This window comes from Uranotaenia lowii, chromosome 2, assembly GCF_029784155.1.
Source record: "Uranotaenia lowii strain MFRU-FL chromosome 2, ASM2978415v1, whole genome shotgun sequence".
Lineage (NCBI taxonomy): Eukaryota > Metazoa > Arthropoda > Insecta > Diptera > Culicidae > Uranotaenia > Uranotaenia lowii.
This window is the reverse complement of record NC_073692.1, coordinates 72,828,406-72,842,395: the sequence shown is the minus strand read 5'-3', so window position 1 is coordinate 72,842,395 and position 13,990 is coordinate 72,828,406. Positions and strand designations below refer to the sequence as shown.

Sequence of the window (13,990 nt, the reverse complement as noted above, 5' to 3'; positions counted from 1 at the left end):
CGGTGAACTTGAAAACTTTGGTGAATAGGTGTTCATTTTTTTTTAATTTGGAGACCATAAAATTCAATTACTGTCCATTATAGTCACGCGATTTGACATTTTTGGGAAGAAAAAATCGAGGAGGTTTTAAATCCCTTGAAAACATACATAAGTTGGGAGTGATAGTTCATTTCGTATTGCATAATTTTTCTACTATTTTTCAAATGGAGCGAAATTTGCAAAAATATGCAAGTAACAAAAAGGACTTATCAAGTTTAATCTATACTCGCTGTGACCTATTCAAAAGTTTTTTTTTATAGCGTTTTAAAAAATATGATATACTCCATAATAATTTGTTTTTTGTGGCCCGCCAGCCAATCTCATTCCTGAAACTTGGCCCGCGTGTTGAAAATGTTGGCCACCCATGGTATAGATCATATTCATCACAGCGATAATGGATAAAAGTACATAGGTTGGCATATTTTTCTGAAAACCTGGGGAAATCCTGACATTTGCTTTCAATTTTTTACTTTTAAAATCAGGTATCTGGACATTGAAATAATAAATCGTAAATAGCGAAAGATGTACATTTTTGACTATGATGTTTTTTTTTTTTTTTTTTTTTTTTTTTTCATATGTGATGAAAGAAATTAGAGAAACATGAACTATCAAAGAACGAAAGAACATAAGCCGTAAATATCATGAAAATTTCGAAAAAGATACAACGGCTCACCGACAGGACTTGAACCTGCAATCTCCGCTTCGGTACAACGGCGCGTTAGCCAATTCCACCACGGTGAACGTGATGGAACCGGCGAACACGAGCAATCGAGCTCTGCCGATCAACTGCTGGACCTTCTATCGAAACACCATGTATATCCCGCATGTGATCTTTCCCTCTATTGATCTCTCTTGTTTCTCTAACCCCACCCATCGACTCGGTCCAGCAGTTGATCGGCAGAGCTCGATTGCTCGTGTTCGCCGGTTCCATCACGTTCACCGTGGTGGAATTGGCTAACGCGCCGTTGTACCGAAGCGGAGATTGCAGGTTCAAGTCCTGTCGGTGAGCCGTTGTATCTTTTTCGAAATTTTCATGATATTTACGGCTTATGTTCTTTCGTTCTTTGATAGTTCATGTTTCTCTAATTTCTTTCATCACATATGAAAATGTGATCATTTTCAGGTACAAAGATGTACCAAGCGATTTCATAACATCAGTATTGACTATGATGTTCTTTTTCATCACCAAAATTTTGTTTCAATATTGACTTACCAATAAATTTGGCAGTAAATTTTCAAAAGTGCTCAATTGCAATTGCAAAAATTTTTTTTTTGAATATTTCACATCAGACGCTTTCTTGTTCATTAATTGATTGATTTCTGTGCTCGGCTATGTTATCAGGCAATACTGATGTTTTTATATTTTTGTTATCAAATGTTTGCGGCTCTTAAAACTTATTGAATTCAGAATTTATTATTACTTTTTAATCAATCTTCAATAATATATCAATTATTGTCATGAAAAATAGTGTTTCTGCCAAGGCACCCTCGGTAATCGGTCGTTTTCCCAACAGCGTCTGATTTACGAGCAAGTTCTGTATTTGGTATCAAATGTTTATGGCTCTTTAAACTCATTCGATCCAGACTTTCTCACTTCTTTTAACTAAACCTTCCATAAAATATCAATTTTTGTGATAGAACATAGTTTTTTAACCCACACCCGTCCTAGAAATTTATATCCGTTGAAGCTTTATTTTTTAATTTAATTTTTGTCTAAGAAAGCTTAAGTAAGTACGTTGCGCATAAGGATTCTTTTTTTTTTATTTTTTAAGATTATGACCAAAAAAAATGTCAAAATAAGTGGTATAAAAACCGAACTTTTAAATCAATGAACATGAAAATTGTTTTAGTCACAAAAGATAAATTTTAAAAAAGGATTAAAAAGATGACGTTATTTGATACCTTTTGTCATCTTCAGATTCTCAAAATATGGAACACAGAATTTTTGACGAATTTTCAAATGTAACTGTTTTTTCAAACTGTTGATACTTACGGTTTCCTTCAGCAGCAGCACAGCGGCACAGCAGCAAACTTCTGCTGCCACGAGCGAAACCAAAACAGTTTGTTTTGGTTCCGCATGCTTTGAGTCAATTCGCAATTGAAACAATAGCGGTGATGATTGATGATGACAGCTGATGATGGTAAACACGGTATAAATGTTTACATCATCACACGGTTAAGCGAGACAACACAAATTGGGTTCGTGGTAACTCACCAGTGTTGCCAGATATTCTGAGTGGTTAGCTCAGAATATCACACGAAAATGAGAAAACTAATAAGTGAGGATATCACTTCAGTTAATATTGTAAATAGCTATCGCTTATGTTACAAGTAGTTCTTTAAGGACTTGACGAACAAAATGAATAAAGATTAACACTATTCCACCACTGAAACCTGCGTTTTCAACACAAACTTTTTATCAATTTGCAATTTCCCAGGTTTTTTTAAACTTAAAATCAATTTCGCAATGAATTTTGAGTATATAAACGCAAAATTTCAGAAATAAACTCATATTCATTATGAAGACAATTTACACCAGTTCTAGTGGTGTAACAATAGCGCTGCGGACGGAAGCTAAATACTGTCTGAGAAATATATTTATATAACATAGTTACACTACGAGGTTTCTAAAACTAAAAATTTTATACCAATCGATTGAGAAACAAGGCGATTTTCTACTCGCTGTCAAATTGACATAAGGTAGTTTTTTTTTCGTCTGAGCAGGGCAATCAAGGTGCGTCCATTAAAAAACGAATGTTTATAAGCCACCTTGATCATAATTTTTGACTGAGGTGGTCCAATCATTTTTTAAAACGGTATTCCCAAAAATAAAATAAAATTATTTAGTATATGCCATGCTTGTCTTTTTTTCACGCAGTTGGCGAACAGACCCACAAATCAGAATCTACTCCAATAATGAACTTCCTTTGAGGTGGAATTATCGGCATAAGATTCTAGGCCGGACCGGCAATAAAAAGCTTTCTAATAACTGGCATTGTCCTCACAACGCAATCGCATTGCATTTCAGGTATTTCTTGAGACAGACTTTGGTCCGCTTTGTTGTTCTTTTTTGTTTTGAAAAATCATTACATTACAGTTGATTTTTATTTTGAACTGTAAATAATAGATTTGTTCAAGGATTTTTCGAAACAGAAATCTTATTTGTTCAAAAAAATATTCATTTCAGTAGAAATTTCACATTTTTTTTATCAGTTTCAGTTGCGACAAATCTATAGAAACTCAAATCTATACCTGAAAAACGTTATTGTGACACATATCGTTTAACAATTGTATTTGATTTTGGCTCCAAACTCATTTTAATAGATACTGCGGGGTCATTTAACAAACTTGTATACAATGAGCTGTCCGTTTGACAAGCTTGGAAATAGCAGATGTGCCATTTTTGAATAATCGCCAGAGGCAAAAAGACTAAGACAATAAACTTTCGGGTGGAGGGGGGTATCGGACTAGCAAGCCGAGATGAGAATGTTGCAGTAAGTAGGCATTGGATATTTGCAACCTCTTCTAAGGATGCAGTTAATGGAAAATAGTGTTCTCTTGGGCTTGAGCTCAAAGACACCGGCTATATCACAAGCCCAAGCAAGTGCAAGAAGATCTTACAAAAAAAAATTGAAAATAAAATTTCAAAAAATGACAAAAATTTTAAAAAATTATTACAAGACAAAAATACCATTAATCAACAAACATTACAAAACACTGTGATATTCTTTTGTTGTTTTTTTTTTTCATAAATACGTAGTTGAAGTAGCAGCAATTAAACTTCTTTTGTCTTTTACATAGTTTCTGCTTTTTGATTGGTTCAGAATTGTTAAATGTTTTTATCATGGTTAAGTGATTTAGTGTAAGAATGCTTTCGCTCAACAAACCAGTAAATTAAAAAAAATATATACAAAACATAACCGAATTTCATCCCACAACCTACAGGAAGCCATATTTCTCCCTGTCAACTGTCAAAATTTATCCGAAGAAAACAAGGCTAATCCATTCACACGCTTTGAAGTGAGAAACGCTGCATGTTTGCTCAACCAGAAATACGCTCGACTTAATCAATTGGCCCTTTCAAATCTGGGACTTGCTAACGGAAAAACCGCAACCGCAACCAATAGTGAAGTTCTTTGTCAACTGAGAACCCTGTAAAGGCAACGATATCCTTCGCTGACATCAGAAAGGGCTCATCGATTCTGTTTGAATTCTCTTGTCAAAAGGGCCCTTCTTGCTTATTACCTCTTGACTGCAGCTCGAAAACTAAATTCATCATAAGCCGATTCAGTTTCGATTGTTTTAAGCCCGTCTTTCACCGATCCAAAGAACTTAAATCCCAAAAAACCGCACCAGTTCTAACAATGTCTCATTTTATCATTGAAATTTGATATGCTTGTTTCCGCTTGTTCATACTTCAGCAATCAGTAGATTCCTCACTTTTACCTACCAACATTCAAGTTTGCGCTTATTGCGATTCACTTTTTTTCCCCAGATTCATAACTAACTTGTACCTATGAGGGTAAAAGGTGCCGGCTAGTCGTCGGGATATGTAACGCGATCAGATTTGTACGCAATCATTCCGCGGCGTAGCTGAAACCTTCCAAAAACCCACCTATAGTTACAGTGTGAACCAACTTTCGGCCATTCTAATCGTTCTTCAGTTGTTTTGGGGATTAAAGGGGGCCTTTTTTTTTTAAAAAAAAAAAAAAGGGCGTATCTAGGAAATATGAATAAATAAAAAACGTCCCTTTATATATGTTGGTTTATACTTCTTGAAAACTTTTGTAAGAAAATCGTATCATTTACCTAGAAGCTTGCAATAAAAGTTAAATACTCATAAAATTATATCTGATTCGTGTTATGTTATCGAATAGCAATCAGCAATCGGCTGTTACTTAAGGGGAACTTCTAGTGAAAAAAAAACTGCAATAAAAACATCGTGCCGTATTTTCCTGATACCTAAGATAAGACGTATTTTTGCGTAAAGGCGTTCTAAGAAATTTTTTTATTGGTTTGAAATAAAAAAATATATAGGAAAAGGAGGTTCAAAACTATCACAGTTCAAAGGCAAATATGAAAAATTCTGAGAAATTAGGCTTTCCTGCTCAGGATACATATAGCGTCCGTGGGTTTGTGACACGTCTCTACCCCAGTTGATAACGACAACTTCAATAAGTTCTCCGAAAACCAATCGAGTGCTGCGGTTCATAAAACCGGCCGATATTGGTTTCAAATAATCTTTATCTGAAGTAGGTTAACAATCACAATCGGAGCAAGTCGCTTAGTTCAAATCCAACAACGGATGACAACATCCTTATCAGTTGAAGCATATAAAGTTGTTGTAGATCGAACTGTGCATCCATTTTTTTTATATGGACCTATCCAGGAAAGGATGGTGGGTTGTAAAAAGCTTATCACCTTTCGACACCAAATACTGAGTACCTGAACAGACGAGACACTCAAAATGTGTAAACAAACTTAGAGAAAAAAAACTCTGTTAAGGTAAATCGCTCTATCTTAGCCCAAAAAGTTGTCAATACACCATAACTAGGGAGAGCTAGATTCGTAGGAGGTACAAAATTCGGTGACCAACCTTTCCCGAACACTTTAAGCCAAACGAATCTTTCACAATTGCTATCTATTTGAAGAAAGGAAAAAAAAAGCCATTTAAAGACACAAGATCGTGTTTGACTTTATGAAGATTGACAACAATTACAGCATTGATGATGGAGGGTTTCACTGGGAAGAGCTGACGGGAACTACAAGTCAATTAACGAGCAGCTAGAGCGATAAGATACGGAAATCCTCCTTGGGCCTAGAGAACGAGGCGCGTGGAGGCTCGATCTAAGAAAACAAACAATAATTGAACACGGCTTTTGGAGGAAAATATGATGTAACGGAGGAAGATTTCAAGTGATTGGTGTTTTTTTAGAATAATTTTGACAATTCTTAGGTCAATCAGTATTTTTCCACCGGAAAGGGAAGTCGAAACAAACAATCAGCAACATTCTTAAAAATCTGCGCTTCCTAAGTCAATTCCGTCTTTTTCAACAGGGAGGTCAAATCATAATAAACAATCAGCAGCAGCCACTTTTAAATCTGCACTTGGTGAGCCAATCCGTAATTTTTGACCGGAAGGTCAATCTAAATCAATCAGCAGTAGCTGCCTTAAAAATCTGCGCTTCCTAAGCCAATTCCGTCTGTACGCATCGCGAGGCCAAAACAAACCAACAACCATGCTTAAATTTTGCGCTTCCTAAGGCAAATCCGTTTTTTACCACCAGAGGCCCAATCAAAACAAACAATCAGCAGTAGCACTGCGCTTTCAAAGGCAATTCCGTCTATTTCCACCGGAAGCCCAAATCAAAACAAACAATCAAAAGCAGCAGTCTTAAAAATCTGCGCTTCCTAAGCCAATTCCGTCTTCATCCACTGGAAGACCAAATCAGCAGCAGAAGCCTTAAAAATTTGCGCATCCTCAGCTAATTCCTATTTTGCCACTGGAAGGCCAATTCAAATCAATCAGTAGAAGCTGCCTTGAAAATCTATGCTTCCTAAACCAATTCCGTTTTTATCCACCGCGAGGCCAAATCAAAACCAATATTCAGCACCAGCAGCCTTAAATTTTGCGCTTCCTAAGCCCATTTCGTTTTTTTTTTTCACCGGAGGCCATATCAAATCAAACATTTGGTAGCAGTAGCCTTAAAAATCTGCGCTTCCCAAGCCGATTCCGTCTTTTTCCACTGGAAGACCAAATCAAAACAAATAATCAGCAGCAGTTTTAAAAATCTGCGCTTCCTAAGCCAGTTCCGTCTTTTTTCACCGGAAGGCCAAATCAAAACAAACAATCAAAAGCAGCAGCCTTAAAATCTGCGCTTTCTAAGCCAATTCCGTCTTTTTACACCGGAGGCCAAATCACAACAAACAATCAGCAGCAGCCGCCTTAAAAATCAGCGCTTCCTAAGCCAACCCGTCTTTTTCCACTGGAAGATCAAATCTAAACAAACAATCAGCAGCAGCAGTCTTAAAAACCTGCGCTTCCTAAGCCAATTCCGTCTTTTTTTACCGGAAGGCCAAATCAAAACAATCAGCAAAACAAAATCTGCGCTTTCTAAGCCAATTCCATCTTTTTTCTACGGAAAGCCAAATCAAAACAAACAATCAAAAGCAGTAGACTCTAAAATCTGCGCTTCCTAAGCCAATTCCGTCTTTTTTTTTTCACCGGAAGGCCCAATCAAAACAAACAATCAAAAGCAGCAGCTTTAAAAATTTGTGCTTCCTATGCCAATTTCGCCTTTATCTACTGGAAGACCAAATCGAAACAAACAATCACCAGCAGCAGCCTTAAATTCTGCGCTTCCTAAGCCAATTTCGCCTTTATCCACTGGAAGACCAAATCACAACAAACAATCAGCAGAACGAGTCTTAAAAATCTACGCTTCCTAAGCCAATTCCGTCTTTATCCACCACGAGGCTAAATAAAAAAAAATCAGCAGCAGCAGCCTCAAATTCTGCGCTTCCTAAGCCAATTCCTTTTTTTTACTCCGGAGGCCAATACAAAACAAGCAATCAGCAGTAGCAGTCTTAAAAATCTCCGCTTCCTAAGTTAATTCCGTCTTTTTTCACCGGAGGCCAAATCAAAGGAAACAACCAACAGAAGAAGTTTTAAAAATCTCCGCTTCCTATGCCAATTCCGTTTTTTTTCCACCGGAAGGCCAAATCAAACAAACAATCAAGAGCAGCAGCAGCCTTAAAAATCGGTGCTTCCTAAGCAATTCGTATTTATCCACAGTAAGGCCAAATCAAAACAAACAATTAACAGTAGCAGCCTTCAAAATCTACGCTTCCAAAGCCAATTCCGTCTTTATCCACTGGAAGGCCAAATCAAACAAACATTAAGCAGCAGCAGTCTTAAAAATCTGCGTTTTCTAAGTCAATTCCGTCTTTTTCCACCAGAAAGCTAAATCAACACAAACAATCAGCAGCAGAAGTCTTCAATCCTGCGTTTCTTAAGAAAAATTCGTCTTTTTCTACCGAAAGACCATATCAAACTAAACAATTGGTAGTAGCTGCATTAAATCTGCGCTTCCTAAGCCGATTCCGCCTTTATCCACTGGAAGAAAAAATCAAAACAAAACAATCAGCAGCAGCAGTCTTAAAAATCTGCGCTTCCTAAGGCAATTCCGTCTTATTTTCATCGGAAGACCAAATCAAAACAAGCAATCAAAAGCAGCAGCCTTACAAATGTGTGCTTCCTAAGCCAATTCCGTCTTTATTCACCGGAAGCTCTAATCAAAACAAACAATCAGCAGCAGCGGTCTTAAAAATCTGCGCTTCCTAAGCCAATTCCGTCTTTTACCACCGGAAGGCCAAATCAAAGCAAACAATCAAAAGCTGCAGCCTTAAAAATCTGCGCTTCCTAAGCCAATTCTGTCTTTTTCCACCGGAAGGCGAAATCAAAACAAACAATCAAAAGCAGAAGTCTAAAAAATCTGCGCTTCCTAAGCCAATTCCGTCTTTTTCCACCGGAAGGACAAATCTAAACAAACAATCAGAAGCAGCAGCCTTAAAAATCGGCGCTTCCTAAGCCAATTCCGTCTTTATCGACTCAAAGACCAAATCTCAATGAACAACCAGCAGCAGCAGCCTTAGAAATTTGCGCTTCCAAGGCCAATTTGATTTTCATTCACCGGAAGGCCAAATCATAACAAACAATCAGCAACAGCAGCCTTAAAATCTGCACTTCCTAAGCCAATTCCGTCTTTTTTCCAGGGGCCGAATCAGCAACAAATTTGTTCGTAGCAGCAGCCTTTAAAATCTGCGCTCAATGTCCATCCATCTTTCTACCGCAGGCCGAATCAGAAACATTTTCTTTTTTGCAGCATTGGCAATTTGCGCTTTCTGTTCTTATTCTACCATCCACGCCACTGTCGTGATTTTACGATTCTTTCAAAACTCAATTCAGAAATTCACTCTGACACTAGAAAAAGTCGATTTGGGGTCATTTTTTTAATTTCTCAAACCCTGTGGTCAAAAAAGCTTCGGTTTGGTTCAAAACTCATCTATGATTTTTTGCAGAATTTTAAGTAACGTTTACATGAGTAAATTCTAACTTTTAGGTTTGTATGAGAAAATTGAATATTTTATACTGAAAAATAAACATCACTTTTGTTCCTTCTGTGGAATCGAGAATGCTATCGGTTTTTTTGCCAATTTATACATTCTCTAAAGGAAATTTTTTGCTGAACAACTTTGTCGAAGATCGTAACTTTCTTATGTGATAAAAAAAAAAGTTATTAGGTTTTGAATGGGGGCATTTAAAAACAATAAATTCAATTTACATCACTGCTGGGTGCCTAGCGAGGAACTGCATGACTACTGTTCATGCAATACAAACCTTCAATTTAAAATTTACTCATGTAAACGTTACTTAAAAATTCTGCAAAAAACCATGGATGAAATGACCTCAAATCGACTCAGTCTATTCAGACACGTCTGTCACTCATAGAAATAGATCAACGACTGAAGGAATAAAGGGACGATAGAACGAAGGGACGGAGTGACGAACACGCTTAGAGTATCATCCCTGGATTTGGGTAAAAGAAGAACCAGTCCAGTGGCTTCCAAAAGCTGATCAGCCGAAACTTTAATCCAACATCTCCGTTGTTTGCGCTCAAGCCATAAACCACCCAAGTTTATTGAAGGTTAAAACCCAATCTGCCGATCAACTGATTTTTGAAACTGGAAAACTGAAATCGAATGAAACATATTTCCAAGAAAAAATGCCCAGATCATATGATGGTATGCCGCGAACTACGTACAGCTTAAATTTAATGACATGTACTGTCTTAATAAGCCAGGGTTCCTCCTAATTGAAAAATATCCGGAGTCCATGGAGACATGTTGTGATTCGGGGTTAAATGCAGCCTAAAACCCAAAAACAATGAGCGAATCTTGAAAGAAAGAGTCGAGCACAGCAGGCGCTTGGAAATCATGATTGGGTAATAAGCGTATTGATGATCAATTGTGTAAAGTGTAGCTACGTAAGAACCTCACCCTGAATACGAATGGAGAGTTAACTCTACTCCATCCCTGAAACTGCGTTTTCAACAGGTTATGGGCTCAAAAACGTCTGGAAAGAGCAAAATTACAGCACGAGATTAGTACTGAAATGGGTAAAATAACATGTTGGAACTCATGATTGGGTAGTTGATCAAAAGTGTAGATACGTATGGACGTTACTCTGAATACGAATGAAGAGTTAACTCTACTCCATCACTGAAACTGCGTTTTCAATAGGTTATGGGCTCAGAAACGTATGGAAGGATCAAAGTTACATTGGATTAAATAATATGTTGGTACTCATTATTAGGTAATTCGCGTATTGACAATCGATAGTGTAGAGTGTAGCTACGTAAAAACCATACTCTAAATACGAATGAAGAGTTAACTCTACTCCATCACTGAAACTGCGTTTTCAACAGGTTCTGGGCTCAAAAATTTCTGGAAGGAGCAAAGTTATGGTACAAGAAAAGTACTCTCAATACTTGCATTCATCAAGTTCTCCAGGACAAAAGGACCAGCTAGCGTCAGATGACCATCGCAGAGGGTCATCCAGCAGTCAGAGGATCGCAAGTGCAGAGATCAGCCAGCAAAATATCCTAGGCCAGCAAAATGTCCCAGGCTAATAAGTAGGGCTTCGCATTGGAGTTCGATGCCGGTTCCGAGAGGATTACTTTCGATGGTGTCAGGATCTACGATACGGTCATTAGAGTAAGAAGAATTCCGACTGCCGTGACGAGGACCTCGGGAATCCGAAACCTAGATTAGTCAGCTGAGAGGGCAAGTGGGTCAGCTAAAGGATTGGTTAGCATGCGTGGCCTCGCTTCGGACTGTATGAAGGGTATTCTGGCGCTTTGGGAAAGGTTTTTCAGGCGACTACTACCACACCTTGTTCCCGACTCCAGAGACAAGCTAGACTACTACAACCGGGGATCGGATTGGAAGAAAGAACTCACTACAGAAGTTAATCTGGCGATATTCAGCAACGCTACGATTAGCATGAGTCTGCTGATTTCCAATGACTGAAATAATTTGTGGGTCAACCTGCGGATTTAGGAGAGGTGTTGAAACTCATGATTGGACAATACACGTATTGAAGATCACTGGTGTCACTAGCAATCGCTAGTGTAGAGTAGCGGCACTTTTAAAAAAAAACGGGAAAATTGGGACTGATTTAAGGATGTTCCCAGTTCAAGTTATTAAATTGATGATGTAGCTAAAAACGGAACAATTGGTTTGTCGAAAAACGGAAGATTCATATCTTCAAGGTCTTAGGAACCTTCCTTTTCTGAAATACCATAATATTGTTTCAAATGTGGTTGAATAATAACAATGGGAAATGGTAGCTATCAGAAAAAAGCTCTTAGATGTAGCACGTTATCCGGCATGCTTAACCTGAAACCGTATAATTTGTACCAATAAATTGACCAATACACCGCAAAAAAAACCCTAAAAGCCAGATATACTTACAGGTTCTCCACCCACGTCGGCAGCGGAAACAGCCGCTTCAGTCCCTTTTCGGAACAATCCACAACATTGCCGAGGCAGGAACATTGCCGGGGACAGTCTCCACCGGCCGCGGCAGCAATGTTGCCGCCATTGCCGGGCATAAAGTTGTTAATCATCGATGCCAGCGATGCTCCGTCATCTTCGGACGGTCCGGCGTCATCGTCGTCGTCACCATTGGCCGCGGCCGCTGCCGCCAGCAACGACAGCAGCTGTTCATTGGCACTATTGCTACCACCGGGGACTTTGGCAGCAGCCGTCGAACCCCCAGCGGCTGTCAGACCCAAGATCACTGCGGCTGCTGCTACCCACAGCATCATCATGGACCGCCGCTGCTGCGGTTGCCTATGTCGGTGGAGATTGTTGTTTCTACGACACCGAGAAGTCACCATAAGCTGATCGTCGTCGTCGTCGTCGGTGACGGTAATTAATCTGGGCATTTTATTTTTAATTCGATTCCTTCCGACCGTGTAATTCGTGTAGTGCTTCGTCGTGCACAGAGATTGTCTATGGTGACACTCTGTACTGGCTTCGCCGCCCCCTTCCGGGAGTTGGCTCTGGTTCTTGGGGAAGGGCATTGACGGTGTCTCAGTTTTTCCTCCCGAGGAAAATTACTGTACGGGGAGGACGGGATGGAAATTAATGACTTGTTTTATTTTTCCTCGCACACGAGCGTCTCCATATTTGCGAACGAGCGAATCGAAGGAATTTCTCGATTATAATTATTCATGTTGAAACAGCACTCTTGGCGTATGTGTCGTCTAGCGAAAATTCACTCGTTTAGAATAATTTTCATTGAATTTATTTTTATGTTCCTTGCTGCGGACGACGGACACGGACTTTCTTACATAAATACGACGTTGTCGTCGATGTACACACTACTAACTACGTCTTCTCATTACCTTCTCGGGCTCGGACGAAGAAAACTTTGTACGAAATCGTATACAAACGATATATACATCACTATAGAAGCTGACGAATATGTCGCATTTGCCATAAATACATACACTCTGCTGTGGGAAAAGTCCCGATCCGTATGGCACTTTTATGCTACACTATTTCTTCTGGCCGAGAGCAAAATAATGTAGTGCACACAACACCAACAACATCGAAATGCCGCCCCGTTTCTAAATACGGCATCAAACCGTACTAGGCATGTTGTATATCTCTGACCCAGCTCTCTGTGGTTGTGTTTTGTCTGCTGCCTCAAACCGAAAGAATGATATAGTGCGTCAACTTGCGAGAAAAGCAACAACGAAAAAATACTCCGCAATCCGTGCCCGGATAGTGTTAACAAAATCACATTTTACAGGCACTTCTGGTCACAGTTTCCCGAATCCACCACTCACAACTTTAAATTTCTTCCCTAAATTTTCACTTTATCCAACTTGAAATCCTTTTGTCAACCACCAAGGCATCAAAATTTCATTCTTAAATCACACTTTTTCCTTTATTTTCATTTGATTTGAACTCGGTTCTTCTCTCTTCGAACGCCACAAAAACCCCTCAAAAACGGTTGCGCGCGACTCGGCCTCTTTGCTCTGGTCCCTTACGCGCGCATCAACGGTATCACGCTTCTGACCAGCGATAACTCTGAGAACTAACTGACTGGCCCATTCGATTCCAAGCAAACCCAAACCATTGACTTCCATCCATTCCGTTCATACGCCTCAACCAAAGTTAGTTGTTGTTGCTACTCAGGCAGGACTCTCTCTTAATTCTGTCTCTCCGAACTTATTTTCTGTACCTATCTCTCGCGCACTATTCTCAAACGGAAGAATCGTTTTGCCTCCTCCATCCACCCACCCTTCGTTCTACCCGGCACCGTGGACCTCAACCCGGTTCCCTACCCGGTCCGTTCCTCCGATCCGACCAACTAATCTCAGCCGTTTCTCCGCGTGTTGTTGCTTCGTCCATCGTTCTATCCGCCTTGTTCAAACGGGCCATCATCGTCCTCCTCAGGCAGGCAGCAGAGGCGAGAGAAGTTCAAGAAATTTTCTAGACATCTTGGCACTGTCAGTCAGTCATTCACAGTGTGGGATGGAATAACCCACCGCTTTGCCCGGCCATCCATCCAGCATGTGTGCTGCTGCTTCTTGACGAAAGAAGAAGCGAAGTGGAGGCAAGAGGACGGAGGTGACCAAACTTGGATTGGGAATCATTAGAAGTGTAGGAATGAAACCCCCGGAATCCTCACAGAAACGGTTTTTTTTTTCTGGTGCGGATGCCGATAGCGGTCTCCTAGCAGGGTGATTAGAATCGATAGGATGATTGGTTATCCTAGGTTATGAAGCCTTTCTGGTTTAGGCGTTTTGGAGCGTTTCTGAGGCTGAATCCGGCCTTAGTAACATCAGAACAAACGAGATTATGAAAATTTTGG

At 39.5% G+C, this 13,990-nt stretch overlaps 1 protein-coding gene across 1 annotated transcript in view; it reads right to left on the bottom strand.

The window, feature by feature from the left end:
• The window catches only part of LOC129745542 (leucine-rich repeats and immunoglobulin-like domains protein 2), a 46,530-nt gene extending 33,329 nt beyond the window's left edge, over positions 1–13,201 (bottom strand). Inside the window, exon 1 of the mRNA XM_055738662.1 lies at positions 11,575–13,201. Within this exon, the coding sequence (XP_055594637.1) occupies positions 11,575–12,188 (614 nt within the window). The 5' untranslated portion in view covers positions 12,189–13,201. The remainder of the gene's footprint in view (positions 1–11,574) is intronic.
• Positions 13,202–13,990: the final 789 nt, after the last annotated feature.